This window comes from Astyanax mexicanus, chromosome 11, assembly GCF_023375975.1.
Source record: "Astyanax mexicanus isolate ESR-SI-001 chromosome 11, AstMex3_surface, whole genome shotgun sequence".
Lineage (NCBI taxonomy): Eukaryota > Metazoa > Chordata > Actinopteri > Characiformes > Acestrorhamphidae > Astyanax > Astyanax mexicanus.
In genome coordinates, this window is record NC_064418.1 from 33,567,170 (window position 1) to 33,592,660 (window position 25,491).

Genomic DNA, 25,491 nt, shown 5'->3' on the forward strand with positions numbered 1-25,491 from the left:
TAACATTCTAACATCAGTTAAAACAAATAAAAAAAAAATGTCAGCTGTTGTCATTGTTTTTGTCAAGATGACATTAGCATTAGACATTGTCCTGACATTAAGTTTTGGCCAGCCGACTTCACAATCTAAAATCAAACATTTCTATCGACGTTAGTGGCCAAATAATATTGTTATTTTAAAATATTTACTACTCAATCCTGCTGGTGAAATTCAACATAGATAGTTAAATAAAAGTTGTTGTCATGTCTTACAAAATTATGGCCACAATTTATTCTTTGTATCTCGTTCCCATGCCTTTCGAAGTTGTGGCCATTGAATTATTTGTATTAGGACTGGATATGGCATAAGCCGTTATTAGAGTTGAGGTAAAGTTTCCAGTTAGCGTTAGCTAGCACAGAGCTGGCTGTATGAGTACGTTAGCTGAGTTATCGTAAGCTGAGCTGAGCTAAAGTAGCCAGCTAGCCTTAGCTAGCACAGAACTGGATGTGTAAGTACCTCAGTTAGCGTTAGCTGACCTGAGCTAAAGTAGCCGGCTAGCATTAGCTATCACAGAACTAGATGTGTAAGTACCTCAGTTAGCGTTAGCTGAGCTAAAGTAGCCAGTTAGCATTAGCTAGCACAGAACTAGATGTGTAAGTACCTCACTTAGCGTTAGCTGAGCTGAGCTAAAGTAGTCGGCTAGCGTTAGCTAGCACAGAACTGGATGTGTAAGTACCAGAGTTAGCGTTAGCTGACCTGAGCTAAAGTAGCCATTAGCATTAGCTAGCACAGAGCTAGATGTGTAAGTACCTGAGTTAGCGTTAGCTTAGCTGAGCTGAGCTAAAGTAGCCGGTTAGAGTTAACTAGCACAGAGGCTACTAGTCAGTAAACCTGCATCTAGCACAGAAGAAACACGGCTCATTATTAAACCCGGTCAGATGAGTTCACTTACCCGTCCTGTTTGGAATCCAGCTGAGGCTGAAGTGAAGCATTTCTCTGAAGTCTGATGAGTTAATTTGCTGCAGCTGCGTCTGAAGCTCCATCAGTTCTGGGAGTGTTCGAGTTCCTCAGCTCTTTACTGTGTGTCAGTAGGATGGTGGAATGGACACTAGAGGGAGCTCTAACGGCTCCACTGCAGCACAACACACAGGGCTGCTTGCAGCAGCTACTGAAAAATCGGCTGTGTGCGCAAATACCGACCAATACCGGTTATCAAAAACATGGCAAAAATCGTCCCGATTAATCAAATTATTGAAAAATCACCACTCTCTGTAATAAGAGATGGGTCAGTGTCAGTCACGGTCAGTTTTACTGATATCCTCAATATGCTTACTGTCGTTATGATAAGAACATTTATCACAACACAATAAAATTTTGATATATTTACAGTGGCATGAAAAAGTATTTGCCTCTTACAATTTTTTTTTGTTTTTTGCATTTTTCATATTATCATTACATTACATTACATTACATTACATTTGGCAGACGCTTTTGTCCAAAGCGACTTACAATAGTCAAGTACAATGTAAAATAAGTTTAAAGGAAAAACATCTTTGGATAGGGATAAGAGGAGGACAAAGGGGAATAATAGGATAGAGGAGTGAAGGAGAGGAAGAAGGAAATGAGGTTAGAAGTAGTTAGTGTGTTAGAGGTGTTAAGAGAGTAAGTGCTCTTTGAAGAGCTCTGTCTTCAGGAGTTTCTTAAAGATAGCGAGAGATTCTCCTGATCTGGTAGTGGAAGGTAGTTTGTTCCACCATTGGGGAACTCTGTATGAGAACAGTCTGGATTGCTTTGTGTGAATGTTTGTTTGGTAAAGCGAGGCGACGTTCATTGGAGGAGCGCAGCGGCCGGGAGGTAGCATAAGCCTTCAGGAGCGAGTGCAGGTAGGAAGGAGCCTGTTCTGACATCACCTTGTAGGCGATTATAAGAGTTTTGAATTTGATGCGAGCATCAACTGGTAGTCAATGGAGCTCAATGAGCAGCGGGGTGACATGTGCCCGTTTTGGCTGGTTGAAGACCAGACGTGCTGCTGCGTTCTGGATCATCTGGAGTGGTTTTACTACACAGGCCGGGAGGCCAGTTAGCAGGGCATTGCAGTAGTCGAGGCGTGAGATGACGACCGCTTGCACCAGGAGTTGGGTGGCCTGATGCGTCAGGAAAGGTCTAATTTTTCGGATGTTATAGAGCGCAAAGCGGCAGGACCGAGCAACTGAGGCCACATGGTGCGTGAAGGAGAGTTGGTCATCAACCAGAACACCCAGGTTCCTAGCAACCTTTGTCGGTGAGAGAGAGAGAGAGAGTCGATACTTATAGAGAATTTGTGTTGAAAAGATGGTTTTGCTGGTATAACCAGAAGTTCAGTCTTTGAGAGATTTAATTGAAGGTGATGCTCCCTCATCCATGAGGATATGTCAGAGAGACACTGCGAAATCCGTGCAGAGATTGAGTGATCTTCAGGTGAGAACGACAGGTATAGCTGGGTGTCATCAGCAAAGCAATGGTAGGAAAATCTGTGTGAGCGGATAACCTGACCAAGAGAGGTGGTGTATATGGAGAAGAGAAGGGGTCCCAGTACCGAACCTTGGGGAACACCAGTGGATAAGGAGCGGGCTGAGGACAGCTGTCCTTGCCACGACACCTTGAACGAGCGCCCAGTGAGGTATGATCTGAACCATGACAGCACATTATCTGCGATCCCCATGTTTGAGAGTATAGTTAGGAGGAAGTCATGGTTGACTGTGTCAAATGCGGCCCAGAGGTCCAGCAGAATGAGCACTGAGGACTGACCTGCAGCTCTGGCAGTTTTCAACGCTTCAGTCACAGACAACAGAGCCGTCTCGGTAGAATGTCCTTTTTTGAACCCAGATTGGTTCTGGTCCAGAAGGTCATTCTGGGAGAGGAAGCCAGAGACCTGATTTAAAACTGCTCTTTCTAGTGTTTTAGAGAGAAAGGGTAGTAGTGAGACCGGTCTGTAGTTGTCAACCTGGGCGGGGTTGAGAGAAGTTGTTATCAAACAAACTTTAATATCAAAATGAATAAATAAAAAGCAATTTAGTCAAAGTCTAAATTAGATGCTGTGGATGATTTTAACAGGATGTTCAAACTGGAAAACCCTCTAATGTGTCTGTATTAAAACAAATCTGTAAAGAAGAGTGGATCAAAATTCCTCCACAGAGATGAGAAAGACTCATTGCCAGTTATTGGTTAAGCTTGATTGCAGTTGTTGCCGCCAAGGGAGGCTCCACCAAGGTTGATTAGGTTTATGGGGCAAACACTTTTTAACATAGGGCTAGATTGGTTTGGATAGTTTTTTCCAAAAAAACCAAAAGAAATCCGTAGGGGGCCAATACTTTTTACACCACTGTATATCAGTGTTCAAACACAGAAACATTGTTTACATTCTTCTCATGTTTCTACCATGTTGTCAAGGTTAAATGTTTATGTTTTACATTTATGTTACTGTTTTCACAGCCTCATACATAAAACTATTTTTTGTCATCTTTACAAAATTCCAAGCATTGTTACAACATTGTTGTCTGCATATTGTTGTCTGAATATAACAGTGTTTGTTTGGGTTATTGGCCATATGGCTATATTCCCAAAGGTCTCACATGGTCTTATAACTGGATTTAAACCAATCCACCTTTTATTCACTAACACAGATTTCAGATTTACAGGGAGTTTTATAACAGTTTACTCTTTCCAACTTACTTTTCATTGAAAAAAAAAAAAAAAAACAAGTTAATTTAAAAAACCTAAAAAAAAAAAAGGTCTAAATATTTTCTTAGCACTATGACCTAAAACCATCAGCGTATAAATCTCTAACACTGTTAAAATTTTACATTGTATGGACAGTAACCTCTTATGATGCATGACATTTGTTACAACCTAAGAATTATTATTTTGTTACTAATGCAAAGCAACATGGAAAGCAATGCAAACTGCCCAGTTATACAAAATAGGTTCTAACATTGACATGTAACATTTAGAAGAACATTCTGGTTACTTAACATCAGTTAAAACCAACAAAATATCAATGTCACAGTTCTGTGTCACACTGACATTGGCAGTAGATATTGACCTGACATTGGGTTTTGGTCACCCAACTTTACCATCTCAACCAGATCATTTCTACTGATGTTTGTGGCCAGCTGTGTATATTTACATACACATATACAGCTACGTTTTGAGGTATGGTACATTTTATTTGACATATGGTTTATTACTTTTACATCATTTGTTTGGTGCTTTTATACAGAGCAGCTTACAGTTGAATCGTGTTACTCAGGTAGAAATATGTAGTTTGATGTCTTGCTAAGGACTCTTATTAGTGTTTTGTGTTTTTTTTTCTAGCTAGAGAATCTTACCCTGCCATGTGGAAGGATGGTGCTGTTATCCACAACGCTACAGCAAAGGCAGTTTCCATTGACTGGAAATGGCATAACTTGTGATATATTTTCTAAAAGTTTTACTGGCTTATTTGAAAATGTAAGTTTATTTCAGTGTCAGCCTTTTCCTGAGAATCAATTACACCAGGTTTTCACAGTCCCGGTCCTGCTCAACAGGTTTTAGGGTTACCCCTAATTATAATGCACATAATCTCACTAAGGAGCCAATTAACTGATGTGCTGATAGGAACTGGGTTTTACAGCAGGAGGACATAAAAACAAGCTGGGCTCAGGTGTTCAGGGCCTGAACTAATAATAATGAATAATAATAACAATAATAATAATAACCCCTTAAAAATTACAAGTTTCTTTGATTTTAGCTAATTGAAAACCTCTGGAATATAATTAAGAGGAACATGGATGATCACAGCCATCAAACCAAGCTGAATTTTTTGCACCAGGAGTGGCATAAAGTTATCCAAAAGCAGTGTGTAAGACTGGTGGAGGAGAACATGCCAAGATGCCTGAAAACTGTGATAAAAAAACAGGGTTATTCCACCAAATATTGATTTTTGAATTCTCTTTATGAATATTAGGTTATTTTCTGCATTTCTCCATTTCTCATTTTCTGTAAATAAATGCTCTAAATGACAATATTTGTATTTGGAATTTGGGCGAAATGTTGTCCGTAGTTTATAGAATAAAACAACAATCGATCATTTTACTCAAACATATACCTATAAATTGCAAAATCAGAGAAACTGAAACAGAAACTGAAGTGGTTTCTTATTTTTTTTTTTTTTAGTTTATAGAATAGGTTATTAATATTTATTAATATTTGGTTCGGCCTGCACTGTTGTTGTTTACAGCAAATCCTGCTAATTTTCCCTGCCTTAAAACAGTCCATAAGGTTGAATCCAGTATTCCAGATTTATTTGAGGAAAAATAATGTGAACGGCCTTGGTGAAGGACATCCTTTTATTCTGAAATGACCTGAACGCTGCATGAACTACATGAAAAACCTTTATTCGCCCAGCAGATGGAGATATTTAGCATACTTTGGAGGATGTCTTGTTTAGTCTCAGTCCTTGTCTCAGTCCTCTTTTTTTTCTGTCATCCAGCCTGTGAGGAGTTTAGATTGCTAGATGGATTCTAAATATACAATGTTTTGTTTAATTTTAAAATATCTTAGATGTTTACTAGAATTTAGAAAACTGCTATAAAACGCGTATGCCTATGTGGTATTCCTGATTGGACAGCTTTTTTGGCAAATAGGTTAATGCCAAGCATGTCCTGTAGGTGGCGCCATTTACCAAGCCGAAAATACTCGTGGCTCAAAAATAAAATTGAATGTGTTGTTATTCGTGGCAGGATGTTATAAATTACAATTATACAATTATAAACACAATGTAATGTTATGTAGGTAATTTGTTTTACGTATACTTCATTATTTTTCCTTCACAGCCTATTTTCATGTTTTTTTCCCCATTTTCTCCCATATTCACGCGGCCAATTACCCAACCCACACATTAGGACTCCCCCTATTTACTAGTGATGCCTCAACACCAGGAAGGTGAAGACCAGCACATGCCTCTTCCGACACATCTTCAAGACGCCTTGTGCTCATCCACTCACCCTTTTGGAGTTTTGTGGGGAGAGAGCGTCTTCCCTCCCTCCAGAGAGAGCAAGGCCAATTGTGCTGTTTTGGGACTCTGGTAGCCGATGGCAAGCTACATGAACAGAATTCGACCTGGTGTTCTGTCGAGTTATGCTATCCTAGTGTATATTTAAACGTAAAAATGGCAAATGACAATTTTTTAAAAAATATTTAAAAATGCTTTTGGTAGGATATTTGGAAACGCTAAATTAATATATCAGGATACAGTTTAGAATTATTAGAAGTGATTATAACGCATATTTTTTTAATTACTTTTTCAATGCTTATTTACTATTACTTTTATTACATTTGTAACACTCAGGCAAATTATGTCAGGGAGATCTAGTTGTTTAATGCACCCAAGAAGAACAGAATTACCATTTGAAATCAAATTAAAAATTAAAAATAAAATGAGGCTCCGCGCATGCGCACTGGTGTTGAGAAGCACATTTCGATAGGTAGCACAACTCGACAGAACAACGCACTGGCGATCTCCTGATCATAGTGGCAGCGCTTAGCCCGCTGCACCAGTCAGAGCCCCTTTATTTTTATGTAAAAAAAAAAAAACCACACATTATCTGGTTGTCTATTCGGTCCCTTTAAATACATATAACAATAAATAGGTTTATTAAACGTTACTTTTAACTTCTTTTTTCAGTCATAAAAGTCAAAATGAACAGTTTTTCTTTTTTTTTTTTTTAGCTTTTTCAGGCTACACTTCAATAAATAATAATCATTATACCGTTTATTTTTATCGAGACTCAAAAAAACAAAACTAAATACGCGTAAGACAACACGTAGGCATATTAGACAGCAATGCAATAAAATAAAGTTACATATACGTTTAAAGAAAATTAATTTAAAATAAAATATTTGCACACAAAAAAATAACAATATAACCGCATTCATCCGGCAGTGACAGGCTAAATACAGATATGGAAACTGTAGCACATTTCCACATTTCCATCCGTGTGTGTTTTGAGGGGATGATAGAGCGACAGGTGAATCCACCAATCAGCAGCGCCGGCTCGAATTGCGTCACTCCACGTTGGAGGATTCGAGAGAGCGAAAACTACGAAGGGGGCGGGGCGGAAAAAAAAACTGATGCCATCATCATCACCATCATCCTCCTCCTCCTCCAGGAGCTGCAAAGATCAATCGTGAAAGGCGATTGTACCGAGCCTCGGCCATTCAGTGCAGCTGATCCAAGACCCGAGGAGCGGCGTGAAGAGATCCAGGTTCCGGGAGTTCTGCGGCGATGGCGGGGATACTGGCGTGGTTCTGGAACGAGAGATTCTGGCTTCCTCACAATGTAACCTGGGCTGACTTAAAAAACACGGATGAGTCAACCTTCCCGCAAGCGGAGGATCTGTACATGGCATGTCCTTTAGCCTTCTGCGTCTTCATGGTCCGGATCGTGTTCGAGAGGTAGGTCGGGTCTGTGCGGGTTAGCCAGGCTGGGGCTTTCTTCTGTGCAGAGTTTCATTCAGAGCGCAGTGCTGTAGCCTGGACTAGCGGTGGGACAGGACAGGTCTCACTGTGTGTATTTGGAGACACACACACACACACACACTGTGCCACATAGCCACGCATCCAGACAATGACAGCACAGCGATCTGGCCCACTTTCCCCTCTATGCAACAGCGAATCAGGCTTATCCAGGTCGCTCTGTGCTGCTGTGTGGGAGCTGTCGGGTTTAATGTATAAAACTTTGTGCTCGTGTCCCTCTGTCTGAATCAGCTGTATAATAAATAATAACAACGTGGAGCTAGCAGGCTAGCCTAAACCTGCCAGAGGGGGCATGAGGGGTCCGGTAGACTCTGGTAGACTCTGGTTCACAGCTGCAGTTTCCTCGCTGGCTAGCAGACTGCAGCAGTACCAGAGAACATGCCCATGTGGGGCCTGTATGAGTATACCAACTGACTGACACCTGGAAAGTTTTGCCTATGGGTTCTATATTGGCCCCATATACAGCTCTGGAAAAAAGTACTGCAAAGACCACTTAAAAAATAATCAGTTTCTCTGATTTCTCTGATCTATAGGTATATGTTTGAGTAAAATGAACATTTGTTGTTTTGTTCTATAAACCACTGAAGACATTTCTCCCAAATTCCTAGAAATAGAAATATTGTCATTTAGATAATTTATTTGCAGAAAATGAGAAATGGTCAAATAAACTAAAAATAAAAAGATGCAGAGCTTTCAGACCTCAAACAATGCCAAGAAAACAAGTTCATACTCATTTAGAAACAACAACAGTACTAAAGTTTTATCTAAGGAGAATAAGAAGTTCAGAATCAATAATTGGTAGAATAATCCAGATTGTTAATAACACATCTTTCATGTGTCTCGCCATGCTCTCCACCAGTCTTTCACACTGCTTTTGGTTGACCTTATGCCACTCCTGGCTCAAAAATGTTAGCAGGTCAGCTTGGTTTGATGGCTTGTGACCATCTATCTTCCTCTTGATTACTTTCCATAGGTTTTCAATGGCGCTTAGGTCTAGTGATTGGGCTGGCTATGACACTCGACACGTGTGGAATTGTGCATTGTCCTACTGGGGAAAAAACAGTCCCCATAGTTGGTGAATATTGCCAGAGCAAAATAAAGGATAACCTTGTATGCGGCTTGATTCATGCATCATTCTCAAAGATCAAACTAAACAATTCCAGCCTCGCTGAAGCATCCCCAGATCATCACCGATCCTCCAGCAAATTTTACAGTGGGTGCACTTAGGCTTGTACACCTCTGCAGGTCTCCACCTAAACATTTGATGGCCAGGTGTTAAGCAAAGCTGAAAATTGGAATCAGAGAGGATGACCTTATTCCAGTCCTTCATAGTCCAATTCTTATGATCTTTTGCAGACTTCAGCCTGGCACTTCTTTGCTTCGTTGCTGACTGACATTCAAATAAGTTGACGGTCAATCTCCAGACCTGAACCCAATTGAAAAAAAACTCTAAATGTAATCATGTAAGCCATCAAACAAAGCTGAACCTTGAGTAGTTGTGCCAGCAGTGGAATACGGGCACACAAAAGCAGTGTGAAAGACTTTGTAGGGAGCATGCCAAGATGAATGAAAGCTGTGATTAAAAATCAGGGTAATTCCAGCAAATACTGATTTCTGAACTCTTTAAACATTACCATTGTTGTTTCTAAATGAATATGAACTTGTTTTCTGAAGTCTCTAAATGTAACTTATGAGAAATGTCAGTGGTTTATAGAATAAAGCCACAATGTTCATTTACTCAAATATATACCTATATGTAAAATCAGTAAAATTGGTCATTTTGAAGTGGTCTCTTATTTTTTTCAGAGCTCTATGAATGTTAGTGATGTTAGTGAATGGAATGCCCTTTAAATTTTAACTTATTAATAAATTTTCTAGATTAAGCATGTTAATGTTGACAGCCCTAGTTTTATGTTTGTTCACATATATAACAATGAACAGTATAATGTTAGTGGCATAAAAATGATTATGGGCCCCATCAGGGTCAGTGATGGGACTAAGAGGGGTTAAACATGGGCCCTCTCTGGTTTCTAGATGAGACTATTGTGAGAATAAGGTGAGCTGTAATTATGAGGCTAAAAGCACATGTACAATCCCAGTCAGAGCCCCCCGGCCCCCCCAATAATCACCTTCCCATCATCTTACTCCCAGCATGTCACTCATTTAACCACAGTAGCTGTTATCTAACCTTCCTCTGTGGCCGCTGACTGACCTGAGACCCTCTCTTTAGCTCGTTAGTAAGCTAGCAGTCTTCACTCTCACTGTCTTTTCTTTTTTTTTCTTAAAACGAAAAAGGAAGGCTAGGCTTTTTGCAGACCCAAATATATACTAATTTATATGCATATCAGATAAAGTATTTTACTAACATTCTTTTAAAAATACAACTCAGAAGAGAAGTGCCAGTAAATAGAAAAGAGGACAATATATAGTCAGGTTCTGCACAATAGAAACAAAAATGCTCAACATATTTAAAGAAACAAATAAATGACAGTTAAACAAAATGAAATGATCATGAATTAATGGGATATGTCATGCAACTTCTGTGTGCTTGATGAAGCAGTCATTTTATTCATTAAGTTATGCTATCACAATAATAGGAGTAAAATAGGAGATTGTTAGACTAGTTTAGAATCTAGGTCAGAGGTTCTCTGCTTCAGGGGAGCTTGAGGACCACCTGTACAGTAAGGTGGAGGGTCTGACCAAAATGTATTATTTTAAGGGCTGGACAAGATAATATAAATCTAAAATATCAGTATTAAAAAGTATTGCAATATTATATTTTGCAATATTGTATTCTCACTTCTAATATGACTGTACATATTAAACCAGTTCTTTAATAAATTTTCTTTCCAATTTTTCTCATTTTCTCTCCAATTTACATGGCCAATTACCCAACCCACTCATTAGGACTACCCCTATCACTAGTGTTTACCCCAACACAAGAAGGGTGAAGACTAGCGCATGCCTCCTCCAATAAATGTGAGGTCAGCCACCGCTTCTTTTCAAACTGCGGCTGATGCAGCATTAATGATTAGCATCACAGTGCGCTCGGAGGAAAGCGCAGCGACAGCTCACAGACGCCTCGTGCTGTGGACATCACCCTTTGGAGTGATGTGGGTTAAGAGCGCCATCTACCCACCCAGAGGGAGCAAGGCCAATTCTGCACTCTCAGGGCTCCGGTAGCTGATGGCAAGCTACATGAACAGGATTCGAATTGCCAATCTCCTGATCATAGTGGCAGCGCTTAGCCTGCTGGACCACTCGGAGCCCCAGGAAAATAAAAATGTACCATATAAAAAGATACTATCAAAATACTATAAGAACATTATTATTTAAGAATGTTTAATACTACACTAAATCATTTGGTGGAATCGAAAAATTTCAACTTAGCAAGCCTGCAGGCTTCTAGAAAGAGATCTAGATGAGTTTTCTCCTTTGTTTTGAGCTTTCACTACTCTCAGTGCCCTCATATTTCAGCACCTGACTGGCCTAATATATGCAAATGAATGCTATTATAAGCTTAGCTGATGGAGCCATGTGGGAGAGTAATGAGCACTTACTCTCAGAAACTATAGGGCATTTAGCATCACTGCACTTATATCATGCAATATCATGGATATTTGTAAATAGTTGTCAGAATAAAAAAATAATAATTATAACGCAAAGTATGTGTTTTAGCATTTTGATATTTTTACACTTTACACTGAAATTTCTTTCAGCATGCTATGTTAGAGGCTCCAATAATATGACCAATAAAAGACTCCCAAAGCCTGTAGCCTACCCAGTACCCCAACCCCAGCCCTATTGGCTCTTCACAATGTGCCTTGTGAAGTAATGAAGTGTGAGATGAGAATTGAAAATCGAGATGATAGACTGGAAAGGTTTAATAAGGTGACTTTGAAACCATTTTTTTATAAATGTAAATTATTCATAAATAAATAAGAGTACCTTGATGTCACCTGTCAGCAGGACTATGTTGTTTTAATGCAAAAGAATGCATTAAGCATGCATTGTGTTAGACCATCTGCTCCAAAGTTCTGCAATGTCCTGCATAGTTTGACCAAGACTGTTTTCTGAACCCCAATGCAAGGGGGAACACACACAAACACAGTGGTGTGCCATATCGTATTATACGCGGCCAGTATAATGTTTAGCAGTTTAATTTTCTGACCGTATCAAGCTAAATTTGAAAAGAGAAAATGCGGTATAAAACTCAATAATTTTTTTTTAGAATTTCGTATATTAAAGAAGAAATGGGTTTTTATCCTAATTTTTAGGTATCTAGTTTTTTCATTTCAGCCTTTTGCAAACAGAATTAAAAGTTGGATCTTCTTTTGATTTTCAGATTTGTCCATTGTTGAATCTTGTTAGGTCAGTGTAACATTTATTAATTACATTTTCTGACAATAGAGGCTAAATGCAAAAATAGAAAATTGGATTTAATAACTGATAATTTTATTTATTTGTTTATTTTTTAATTTAGTGCAGTGTACAAGTAATACAAGAAATAAGTTTTAAAACATTTTCCAATTTAATTTTTTTCCTCTCTGCCCCTCACAATCGGAAATTTCAGTAAAAAAAATAAATATATATTTATATATATATATATATATATTTTTTTTTTTCCATTTTTGCATTTTGAAAGTTGGATTGTACCATCAGATTGTGTTACAAGAGGACAAATCTGAAAATCCAGAGATGATTTAAGTTTTAAGTTTTCTTGAAATTCAATTTGCGAAATGCTGAAATGGAAAAAACTAGATAACTTAAAATTTGATGAAAACCCATTTCTTCTTTAATGTACTGAATTGAGAAAATAATGATTGTTGATGTTTTGTATTAAGTTTTATACCCATTTTTTATTTTTGAATTTAGCTTGACAGAAATGATACCCTCAAATATTATGCCATATTACCCACCTCCAATTATCATATCAGGGTACAACTTTTTACTGTTTTTAGCAAAAGAAAAATTTACACCGTTCTCATTTACCATTACATATCTACTAGAGACAGATTTTATCTGTCCAGTATCATTTATTTTACTTTAATCCTGGATGTATAGATATATAATGTCTCAGTTAGTGGTGTGCCATATCATATTGTACGTTATATTAAAATAAAATTCATTTTGTTGTAGTAGTGTATTCTTGAAATTTTTTTTTTAATTCACTGTTGTCATATCGCAAGAGTATCGTTGTCCTGAAAATACCATGAAGTATTGTGATATTATTTTAGGGTCATATTACCCACCCCTAGTTATTTCACAACCATTTTTGCTCATTATTTTATTTGTTGTTTATTTATTATTTTGTTTTCATAAAACGTTCTATAAAAAGGTAAATATCTGTATCTTTAATTAAATTTCCTATCAGATTGTTTTGATCTTCTCAGCTTTCTCTGTTCCTCCAGGCTTTGCATTGATTTTGTTTTTAAATGCATATTTAAAAAAATTAAAATAAAACAGATTTAATTCTACATATAAATTAGTTATGGTTGATTTATGAATTATAACCCCAGTTGCAACACCAGTTTTAATTGATGTTTAATAAAACTTGAGCAACATCTTTGTTTATGATACACTCATGTCAGTACAACAGATTCTACCATGCTGGTGTTTATAGCATGCTGAGAACAACCCAACACCCACATTTTATCTGATCAGTCATGTTCCTAGTGGTTTTGAAGTAACGATAGTGGATCTATAATAAACAAGTACAAGTCAAAGAACTAATCTAAATCTAAATGCAGCTGATTCTTTTTTTTTTCTCACTTGTTAAAGCGTTCTTCATATACAAGTGCAGGAATGTCAGCTGTAGTGTTATTCTGAAGTTGTTTACCCACTTGTTAGTTTTTTTTTTTCCCCCTCTTCTTCACTTCGACCATAAGCTAAAATTAACTGTAATTGACTGTTAAGCTTTTTCTTGTGTGGTTTTGATCATGATAGTTGTGGTTTATTCTATCTTAAACATTTTGGGACGTCAGTGGTCTGCACTCTTGAATGGCTGTGTATGGTAACAGTGCTGCAGAGTAGATCCTGTAATACTCAGCTGTCATCAAAATGTGTTTTGTCTGCACTAAGGTTTTTACAGACAAAAGTCTTGAAACGTCATTTGTGGCACACTGACAGTCTAACATGCTTCTTACAGTGGATACACAGAAAAAACTGGAGAGTTAAAATTTCAGTGTTAAAAAAGCTGAGTTTATTTTCATTCTCAAATGTGTAATTTTATCAAATTTAGATTTAAGTGGTGTTCAGTGTTAAAGTTATTTGACAGAGTTGAATATTTCCTAAAGGGTGATGTCTGCAGCACAGGGCGTCTGTGAGCTGATGTATCAGAACCGAGCCGCTGTGTTGGGGCATTACTAGTGATAGGGGGAGTCCTAATGAGTGAATTGGGTAATTGGCCGTGTATATTGGGGAGAAAATGGGAAAAAATAGAAATAATAATAATAAAAAAAAAACTCAAATAAACCCAATAAATACTGCTCAACTCCACAGAGATTTAATTAAACTCCGCTCAGTTAAACTTATTTTTTAAATAAAGGTCGTACCCCCTTAATCCTAATTTACCACCAGAGTGTAGTCTTGCCCACCACGGCTTTCTTCCATTGGGTATTCCATTATATTTTAATTGCTTTATGTGTAATTGTTTTAATTGTTGTTTGCCTAGCAAATGTGTTGTAAGCTAAAAGAACAAGTTACTGTGTCTGTACTGTAATTTGTGATAAAGTATTGGCAATGCACTGAGAAGTGCAATGCAGGTTCCTATGCAATAGAAAGATGCACTGGTAGGATCTAAGCAGGTTTTATCCTGTATTAGGAACCAGAAACACAAGCTAACCTTATAGAATAATTATTTAATAATAAGTAGTCATATCAATGGAATGATCTTCTTCTAATTTATTATTTAACTTTTTTGAAAGTGTAGATTTAACTCTGAAGAGTGTGCAGTTCAGCTTGGTTTGGTGGCTTGTGATTTTTTTTCCAGAGCTGTATGTATTAATGTTTCACAGTAGTTTTAGCATTGTGTGCTTTTAAAATATATTTTTTTTAAATAATGTAAGTATAACTCAGAAAATGATTATGTTTATGAAGTTTATGTAATACTACTGACAGTGTGCACATTGAGATCTAATAAATATGCTGCAGGATATACATTCTGAGTGAATGTATTGTTTTGGGTTATTCAGCTGATAATTCCTTATTTTAATTATTTTATTATTTATTTATTTTCTTTACATAGTGCTTATAAAATAATTTCATCTCACTTATTGATGACAGTTAATGATGTTTCTTTTCAGTTCTGCTTTGGGTATTACAGACATCTTTCATCTCTCATTCAGCATCCTCGAGTTGTTGTTCTCTTATCTACACAACTAATTACATTTCTGTAGATATGATCATGTCTTTGGAGCTGCTTTGTTATAATAGTGAGGTTAATATCGTGGTCTACCCTCTTGCTTGTATAATAAAAAGAAGTGTCACGCAGATCTCTATCTGACAGGTGATTGGAGGAGTGCTGCTATAAGTGGCAGTGATGTTTATTTTTTATAAACCTCTCTGCTCCTCTGTATTTTTACAGGTTCATTGCAAGACCTTGTGCTCTGGCACTGAAAATACAAGCGAATGGGCCTCAGAAGGCTCAACACAATGCCATCCTGGAGAAGGTCTTCACTGCTATCACCAAGGTATGAAACCTTGCTTTTTCATCACTCAACAGCACACCAGGACTGCATGAGGAAGGAACAGTTTAATAATTGATCTACAGCCCCAATACCAAAAAACTTTGGGATGCTGTGTAAAATGTAAATAAAACATTCCTTTTAAACAGAATTATTTTTTTTTAATTTTCTATGGAAAATGAAACATACAGCTCTGGAAAAAATGTATAGACCACTTCAGTTTCTGAATCAGTTTCTCTGATTTTGCTATTTATAGGTATATGTTTGAGTAAAATGAACATTGTTGTTTTATTCTATAAACTACAGACAACATTTCTCCCAAATTCCAAATAAAAACATTGTCATTTTGAACATTTATTTGCAGAAAATTAAAAAATGGCTGAAATAACAAACACAACGTAGAGCTTTCAAGTTCATGTTCATAGAGGTTTAAGAGTTCAGAAATCAATATTTGGTGGAATAACCCTGGTGTTTAATCACAGTTTTCAAGCATCTTGGCATGTTCTGCTCCACCAGTCTTACACACTGCTTTTGGATAACTTTATGCCACTCCTGGTGCAAAAATCCAAGCAGTTCAGCTTGGTTTGATGGCTTGTGATCATCCATCTTCCTTATGATTTATATTCCAGAGGTTTTCAATTTGGTAAAATCAAAGAAACACGTTATTATATTTTAAGTGGTCTCTTTTTTCCAGAGCTGCATATTGATTATGACTTTGAAAAACATTACCTTATTAGAACTTGATGGTGACAGCATCTCAAAAAATGGGGCAGAAAAAAGGCTAGAAAAGTAAGTGGTAAGTCGGCTGCAGTAAGAACAATTTGGAACTATCTCACAGGACTGGGTATAAAAAGCACTGCATTAATAACAGGCATGATTCTGTATCCGCACAAAGTTGTTGATTTGGTTTGGAGATGCACGTTTATCTGTTGGACAGTTCCGATACATATATAAACTGAATATCAGTCTTTTATTGTTCAATAAAAGTTTTTTTAACTGTATTAAGGCAAAAATGATCACACTCTCAAAAAGTGGACTTTAATGCCCAAAAAAAAAACATTTATTTTTGATTATTATAGTTATTTAGTACTATTAGTATTTGTATAATTAGTTACTAGAGAAACAAATGGGAAAATAAATTAAAGGTTCATGGGGTCTCCAAGTTAATTTATATTATTTGCGCAAAGGCTAAGCCTGAGCATACAAGCTTAAATATTTTCTGTGGTTTTGTTTTGCTCCACAATTGCAGGTGACGCTTTACATTTTGTGATGTCAGATATCCAGGACACAGCTGTGTCTAACCCTTCATGTGTTTTTTTGCAATTACAATTTGTCACACAGGTTTTTTCAATTTTGACAACTAAATTTGAATCTCATTGTAATCTCTCAGTGACTAATAATACATGTGATGAAATTTCCATACCTTTTCTTAGGGCATTTTCACACCAGTACTATTTTGGCCCAGTAAAAACGGACTCTGGTTTGTTTGTACTCGTGGTGCAAGTGTGAAATCAGTAATTGTAATCAGGTGCGGACCAAAACATTCTCACAGAGACCAACACTGGTTCCAAATTAACTCTGAACCAGTTCGCTTGTGGTAAGAATGTCTCGAGCCGACTCAACTGTCATATATACTGTTTTAATTTAAACTAAATTGCTTTTCAGACACAGCAATAACCTGATTCCTCAAAAGATAATTTCCATAGCTATGAACAAACACACACTGAACGTGGTGTGTGCAGCGTTCACTGCTCGCTGTTGCACTGTGCAACTAATCCCATTGAAAACACTGTGTTCAGAAAGCACTGCAGCAATTTCTGGTTCATCTTTAAACTGCAGAAATGTACTGTGCTGGGACACAGAACCTTCTTGCTGTATTTACGTTCTTGCTCCTGTGATCAATCAAAAGAGACATCATGCTTGCATGGTTTGTTGGGGTGCATTTTGGTGCATTTAGATTTGTGCCTGTGTGAAAACAAACCAAACCGAGGGGGAAAATACTTCAAGTAAACAAACTGATCAACTAATGCATCAACTAATATTCCTGTGTTATTTGTGCAAATAACACATCAGTGTTATAAACTTCGCCCAGTAATACAAAGCTAAGAAACAAATGATTAGAATTTGTCTATGGAACTCCACCAGCAAAGTACAATTGAGGTTGGTGTTTTTTTTAACAGTTCTATTTACAGTAGTTAAAAATAAAAATAAACCATGGGGTGATTTTTTTTTACTTTCTGGACCTGGACTACCCACCTCTGTGTATTTACGTTGGTTTATATAGGATCTCCAGTGGATTTCGTTTTTGTTTTACAGAGACTCTAAGATTAGGCCAGCAGCTAAACTGGTATTTGCAAGGCCCTACACATGGTGTAAAGTAACATATGACATTGCAAAGACTAAGACAAAGTTATTAGTGTAAAAATGTCTTTATTTTAAAACGTTTTTAAGTTTAGTTTGTCTTGCTGGGGTCGCAGTGCTGTTTGCCCATCAGAGGCGATATGTTTATGTTGTTATGATGAATGTTCATGAGCAAGAGCCGGAAACCTGTCGTTCTCCCCCCTTTCCACTCCTCCACCAAAAGCAACAGTATAACGGACCACTGGAGCACTTTATTTATTTATTTTTTACAAAAAACAGCTCACATGGCATTCATTTATACTGGAGACCACGACTAGACATTTTAAAATGAATGGAAAAAATGATGGAATAAGACTTTTTAAATTACTAAATACGAGATTGGAAGAATTGATTTGGAAAGATTGGGAAAATGTGTTCATATCACACACTGTAAATTGTAAGTCAGTCACTGTATAAAGAAAGAGATGCTTCTCTTCAGTGTCTTTCCTCATTGTCCTTCCTAAGCCTTGCTCTTGACCTTGTCAGTAATGGACATTATCATTGAGAATGACCTGATTGTATCAGCTGAATGAAGAAAGGTAGCGAGGCTCCTCGGTACGCTCAGCTCTATCAGAGCCGGCTCCTGCTGACGCACTGGCGCTATTTTTAGCACAGCAAAGGAATAAGTTTCCTTAATAAATGTTCACATTCATAAGCGCACACTGAGTCGGCCCTCGGAGTGATCAGACAGCTCATTGAGGAAGAGTACATGAAGAGCGGCCTGAGGGCTACTCACACTAACAGATGAGGCACTAGCTAATTTGCTACATGATTAGGTTGGAATTGAGCTTGTTGCTAATGGGAATCTGGGCTAATACTGTCGTATGAATATGTAATAGTGATATCTGCTCAGTGAATGGAAATCATTTCTCATACCAGCTGTCTGTTTTTACTCAGATATCTTGCTAGCATGTTTTAGCGTGTTTTACCATGACTCTGTAATGTAAAATTCTTATAAGAATATAGTGGAATATTATTTTAAAGAACCCCCATCCCAAACACTCTTACACACACACACACACACACAAAATGCTATTTATGTTAATGATGTCAATCACTTTTAAAAAAATGGAACAGTCAGAAGAATATTCGGTGATTAATCATAATTCATCACGATAATTCATCATGATTTATCATGATTTATTTTTTTTGGCGCTCGTGATAGGGCTGCACGATGTTGGAAACAGTATGCAGGGCCCGTGACGTCAACAGCTCCGCCCCCACCCATGCGCTGTCTCGCATCCGAACCAATCGAGAGCTGAGTTATCGCTGAGCACTCAAAACCCGAGGAAAACAGCTAAACAGGCTTTAATGAGGCATTTAAATTGCTTTTTAAAAGGTAAAGAGCATTTTTCTGGAATTAAAAGCGTGAATTCAGCTGTAACTGGGAAAATATATGCAAAACCGTGCTGGACTGAGGTGCACAGCTTTCGACACGTGCGTTTACAAGTGGTTACCATGTGGTTACCTTTTGTTTACTCCTGCCCCCCTCGCGCTCCCCTCCCCCTCGCACTTCTCAGGCAGCAGCAGCTTGTCACTTACACAGACACAGAGACAACGATGTGTATCTACTTCTTGTGTCAAAAAATTAAACATTGCAACATTACATGTTTGATTTCATTGCCTTAAGTGACATTGCACGTCCTGCGATGTGACTATTGCGAATGCGTACATCTCGATGACTATGCTTAAACGATATATCTTGCAGCCCTAGTGTGCGAGTGTGTGTGGAGTGTCTGCGAGGGACAGAGACAGTGAGCATCTGAGAGTCTTCAGCTCAGTGACGTAGGTCCATAGGTAGCTTGCTGGAAAAACAGTGTAACAGCACCAGTGACCATGAGCACACTCACACAGACAAACTCATCATTTCCATCATTAATAAGCTCTCAGACTGAAGCGTGAAGCTAGGCGAGGCTGGACAGGGAGGGGTGGTCGGGTTAAAGTTAATTAATTTAAAAAAAGTGGCCAATCAGTGGCTCCTAATCATTGTATGGGCCCCAAGGCTACAGCCTAAAGTAGGCTGTGCGTTAATCTGCCCCTGGTGACAGTACAAACTAGTAGTTTTTTATATTATCATTCAATTTATAGTAGTTTATTTTTTAAGTGCAGCTCATGTATAGCTCACAAAGCTTTGTCCTGTCAGTAATTTTCACAGTATGTTTAGTTTAGAGTTTTTTAAATCAGAACTATAGGTCCTGGCTGATTGTGGTTAATATACACCACTGTTCGGAATAGCTCTACATCAGTGGCATTCATTTTCTGTTGTGTGATCTATTTCTCAGCATCCTGATGAGAAGAGGTTAGAGGGCCTGTCTAAGCAGCTGGATTGGGACGTGAGGACGATCCAGCGCTGGTTTCGACAGAGACGCAACCAGGAGAAACCCAGCACACTGACCCGGTTCTGCGAGAGCATGTAAGCCACGTCACCCCATTTACTCTGATATGAACTTGGGCTGACAAAAATACCAAAGGATATATTTATTTAATATTTTATATTGTTGAATATAGAGTAACTACAACAAGTACAAATCTGATCACTCAAACCACTTAAGGAGGTGATCTGAGATGTGTTTCACGAGTCACGTGTTCTAACAGTGTAAACACATCAGTCTGTGAGGAAACGTTCAGAAACCAAAACTTCTCCCAGTAAAGCCAAAACTCCAGTAATAATTGCCACACCTTACAAATTTGTGTAGGGCTAAGGCTAATGCTGCTGCACCTAAGTGGAAATCTGGAAATCTACACTCAGGAGAGAAATCTGTATAGATTAACATCTAGCACTCGTTTGACTTTAAAATAAAATGTTAATATAAATATACATATATATATATTTTAAATTACAGTTTTGTTTACTTAGCTTAGCTTTACTTAACTTTGTTAGCTACCAACACCAACCAGCGGTGAGACCTGTTGAGTTATAAAGAAAAACATGGTGACACCCCTGTTCCTTACTAGTGTTGCATAGTGCACCTTCTATTATAATCCAGTGCGCCTTATGTATGTAAATAGACCAGAAAATAAAAATTCATTAATAGTGCACCTTCTAATACACTGTGCCTTATAGTTCAAAAAATATGTTTTAATATATATATATATATATATATATATATATATATATATATATATATATATATATATATATATATATATATATATATTATAATTTTTTTTTTCCCCCCAAAGATTTTTTTTACCCAATGCCTAAATACAACCTTGTTAATTGGTCTCAGAATGAAGTGCTGATTTATGCAGTTTCCTGCAGCTCACAAAACACTTCCCCTGAAGGGGAAAATGAAGAAAAGTCTTAGGCTAGCGTTAGCTTATAGCCTTGTGTATATACCCAGCCCATCAGCGCAAGCTGTTTTGAGGGCTGAGTTTTGCAAATTGCCCTGTTTTACAACTCTGATTGTACAACCAGATAGATTGTACAACTACTCTATACAACAAAGAAACAACACTATTTGATTTTCTCTGTATTTTACCATTATGTACTGTGTTAAAATTAAATGAAAAATACAGACCTACTGAAGTCAATCACAGAACACTTCCTACATATAAGAACACAAGAATGGGAGATTCTTAGACTTCCCTAGGAAAAAACACAGAGGCTACTGCGGCAAAACTGCAGGAGGTGAGCAGACAAGGAAATATGCGTGCAGCAGATGTATTACGATCAGTTTAAACTTTCAGTTTTGCCTGGAGTGTCAAAATATGTGAGTTACTTATCCGACTCTCTCTGGGAGTGCTAGCAAAATAGAGTAGGGATTCCTGCAGTTCCAAAAAGCTTTGCCTTCTTTATATACATGAAGCAGAATCACAGCAGTGGAGATGTGTATGTCTTGTAACATAATCGTGTTTGTGTGCGAGTGTGAAACTGAATGAGAGACAGCATTTATCCTCACTCTACCTCACTCTCTCCTTCCACCTTAACCATCCATTACTGCTGCTTCTCTCTTTCTCTCAGTGCTCCTCATCTCCTCTCTCACCACCACTCTCCCACTCTCTTCTCTCAGGTACCTCAAGCACTCGTGCCTATCCAGTGTGTTTATCCAGTGCGTCATCTCTCCTTCTCCATCACCTCCTGCTCTCTCAGCTCCCTCTCTGCCACAGCATTGAGTAAAATACACAGGGAGACAGGCTCAAGTGTAGTGCCCATTACATTTTCACAACACGAATAGCGACTGGACAACAGGTGCTGTCCAAATGTCAGCAGTCGCTCTGCCACACCAGCTTCTAGCGTGAACTTTAAAAACAGGCGCGAGCACAAAGGATGCTAAAGGTCTCGCACAAAACTTCATGAAGCTGTGCCTGGAATACTTTCCCAATTATACTTCACGAGGGCATGACAGAGACACATACAGTGATGTGCCAAAAGTCTTATTATACCAGAGTTAGTTCGGACGCTGGGTGAGAGGCGTTCTGTGAGTGCCGTTCTCAGCCTGTAATGCACTGTAACCGAAGCTCTCCATGTATTACTCCACCACATACAGGTAACCTAGCAACGATGCAGCACTTACAAGCCAAACAGAGCAGCTACAAACAGCGCAGCTACAAACAGCGCAGCTACAAACAGCACAGCTACAAACAGCGCAGCTACAAACAGCGCAGCTACAATAAGCGCAGCTACAAACAAAGCAGCAATGGAACTATTTTATAGTTTTTATAACCACACAGATCGTATAAACAGTGATAATGGAACTGTGGTATAAGCTCAATAATACACTTAAGGTTCGTGCTATATCATGTAATATTGGCACTGCTGGGCTGCGATCGTAGGCATGTAACACTCCCTCTTGTGTATTATTGCCTAGTTATAGCAGTATGTAAACTGAAACCATAGGGAACACCCATATTTGTATAAGTTAATAATAATAGTAATAAAACATTTTATTTATATAGCGCTTTTCCACATTATCAAAGGCACTTTACATACAAATCAAAACAAGCATAAGTTATGTGGTGTTATCTTTTGAGTGAGGCAAGGCAAGGTGACATGAATTATCTATATGTTGATAATTGAATGATTCAGAATGTCATGATACTAATAATAAACTCCAAATATCTCCATATATCCAGGACTGAAGAAAAATGAATGATACTTTAGATAAAATTTAGATCAATCACATTGAGACAAGTATTTTTTGCTGCCGTAGGACATAGCAAAAGTGATGACACAATACTAGACCCATGTCCCATGACCTGTGATATGTCTGTGTATTTCCTTGTTTGAAAGCTACCGTTGAGTGGTGGAGCTTTGCTATGTTGCCAAATTGCATTTCCTCTTTTCATAACAGCTACCAAAAAGCAAAGTGGTAGACACATTGAGGCCAGAGACGGTTGTTTAGAGAGACTCTGCACACAGTCATTCATTTCCCAGCCTGTCACAGCAGTCCTCTCTCTCTCTCTTTCCCTCTCTCTCTCTCTCTTTCCCTCTCTTTCCCTCTCTCTGTCTCTCTCTCTCTCTCTCTCTCGCCTCTGTATACTGAGAGTCTGCATGGGCATGCCTCTGTTCTGCCTCTGTGATTCAGTTACATTTAAAACCCCCTAAAGGCAGAAGACTTATAATCCGCTCAGCTCTAACAGTGAAGATACTGTGATTCCTTTTAAAAAGATAATTAAGAGAAAGTCTTTGAAGATGCAAAAAACTAAATATTCAAACATGAGAAAACAGGGCTGCTTTTGAGTAATCCAAAAAGAATAGCCCAATAAAGAAAACTGTCTCTCAAGGAGAAACAAGCCAATCAGAACTGTCCCTGCAGTCTTTAAAATGACCACATCATGTAGTTCACACAGGTCTTTAATTACTCCTCATCAAAGTAATATAAATCTGTGCGTGACCAATACAATTTGGGTCAGAATCATCATGAGGCATTAAAAGACTAGGTTTTTTTTTAAATAATTTTATTTATTTATTTTCCATTTTCTCCCCAAGTTACAAGGCCAATTACCCAACCCACTCATTAGGATTCCCCCTATCACTAGTGATGCCCCAATACACCAGAGAGTGAAGACTAGCACACACCTCCTCTGATACATGTGAAGTCAGCTACCGCTTCTTTTCAAACTGCTGCTGATGCTGCATTGCTGAGTAGTATCACAGTGCGCTTGGAGGAAAACGCAGCGACTCGGTTCCAATACATCAGCTCACAGACAACCTTGTGCTGCTGACATCACCCTTTGGAGTGATGTGAGGAGAGAGCACCATCTACCCACCCAGAAAGAGCAAGGCCAATTGTGCTCTCTCAGGGCGCTGGTAGCTGATGGCAAGCTACATGAACAGGATTCGAACCAGTGATCTCCTGATCATAGTGGCTGCGCTTTAGTCTGCTGGACCACTCAGAGCCCCCTCATTTCTAAGAATGCATCTTAATCTCTAATTCAGTTTGCTTTAAATCCCTATGTGTGATGTGTAGGCTGTTGTTTCAGACAATTGCTTTTGTTGCAGACAGTGATTGTTTTAAAAATAGCATGAGACTGACTTCATGCACTGTACTAAAATGGTATTAGGTATTACTTCTTTCCAGAGTGTTCCAAGTTGAAACTCCTTTAATAGAAGCTAATGGTCAAGAAATGGTCCAGTTATGCCAACAAGCTATGACAGACACATCAGAAAGCCTGTATTCATTAGCTTTATTATATAAATTCTATAATCTGTATAGTGTATTAGACATCAGTACTACATTGTGTAGATTTTTTTCCTCCCAGTCTTACAACTCTGGTTTCTGCTTCTATCACTGTTAGGAGGGATGTGTTAGACATAGCAAAAATATATATAGATGGGATTTTCTTATTAAAATTGCACTGCCCCCCTCCCCCTAGTGTTTCTCACACCTTCTGGGCCTTTTGCAAGAGGAGCTTTATACAACCGAGAGAACACTGCAGAGAGATTGGATTTCACAACGCCTACAGAGCGCAGGGAATATTTGAAGTAGTCTTGGAAACACTATATGACTTTAATGTATTACAGAGTGTGTGGTCAGTTTTTTTTCCTCGATTTAGAGAATCGTGGCACCCCTAATAGTAATATAATATTCATTATAATGCCCTTTTAACGAGCAATTAATAACATGTAAAAACATGTTTAAGTCCTTACCCTACATTTTTATCCTAAATAATTATAATAATAATAATAAAAGAAAACATTTGTAAACACAGTTATATATATAACATATCAGCTTAATCACATCTTGCAATGTTATTTTATTTTGTATTCTGTTTATTGTGGATGTAAAAGATGGATTTGCACGTGAACATTTAACTGCTTAAACTAGAAATATTTTCTTACTAAGCATATTACTAGATGCATTTCTGTGTTTGAGTTGTTTTTAAGAAATATCAGCATTAGATTGTCAAAATTAAATTATATTAGTGGTGTCAATCACTTAAAAATGAAAATACATTAATTATATGAGAACGAGACAAAGAGAAAATTAGAGTGAGAGAAAGATAGAAAATGAGAGAGAGAGAGAAAATGAGAAAGAGAGACAGTACGAGCGCCTAACCCTGCGTTCACACTGGAAAGCAACAGGCGATCATTCATTTTCTATGGCAGGGCCTGTTTTCAGGGCAGTGCACATTATATGTGTTTCTGCATGCACTCTCTGCTTGTGTACTCAAGGCTGCACACTCCGGTGCACTGTTTCCAGCCCAAGTGCTCAGAGCTAAACTTCTCCGGGCAGGCTATGGGCTAGCAACTGTGCTACGGCTACACTTTCTGGGTGCAACACTCTTGTGAACATTAGTTTTGCATTACGTTCATTGGTTCCACAAGTCCCCTGTAGACTGCCTGCCCCCGTACCGTTATGGTTTGTAAATAATATGCGTTCCGTTACACCCCTACTATTGACTGTTGAAAGGGTTTAAATCGGTCAGT

At 38.0% G+C, this 25,491-nt stretch overlaps 2 protein-coding genes across 3 annotated transcripts in view; one reads left to right on the forward strand and one right to left on the reverse strand.

The window, feature by feature from the left end:
* stk39 (serine threonine kinase 39) overlaps positions 1-1,070 on the reverse strand; it is an 81,113-nt gene extending 80,043 nt beyond the window's left edge. Inside the window, exon 1 of the mRNA XM_022680016.2 lies at positions 932-1,070. Within this exon, the coding sequence (XP_022535737.2) occupies positions 932-1,022 (91 nt within the window). The 5' untranslated portion in view covers positions 1,023-1,070. The remainder of the gene's footprint in view (positions 1-931) is intronic.
* A 6,031-nt stretch (positions 1,071-7,101) lies between these two features.
* cers6 (ceramide synthase 6) overlaps positions 7,102-25,491 on the forward strand; it is a 52,543-nt gene continuing 34,153 nt past the window's right edge. Inside the window, exons 1-3 of one of the 2 annotated variants that reach the window (XM_049484860.1) lie at positions 7,102-7,452; positions 15,119-15,224; positions 19,901-20,031. In XM_049484860.1, coding sequence (XP_049340817.1) covers positions 7,283-7,452; positions 15,119-15,224; positions 19,901-20,031 — 407 coding nt within the window. In that variant the 5' untranslated portion in view covers positions 7,102-7,282. The remainder of the gene's footprint in view (positions 7,453-15,118; positions 15,225-19,900; positions 20,032-25,491) is intronic. The other variant, XM_022680018.2, reaches the window with a different exon arrangement.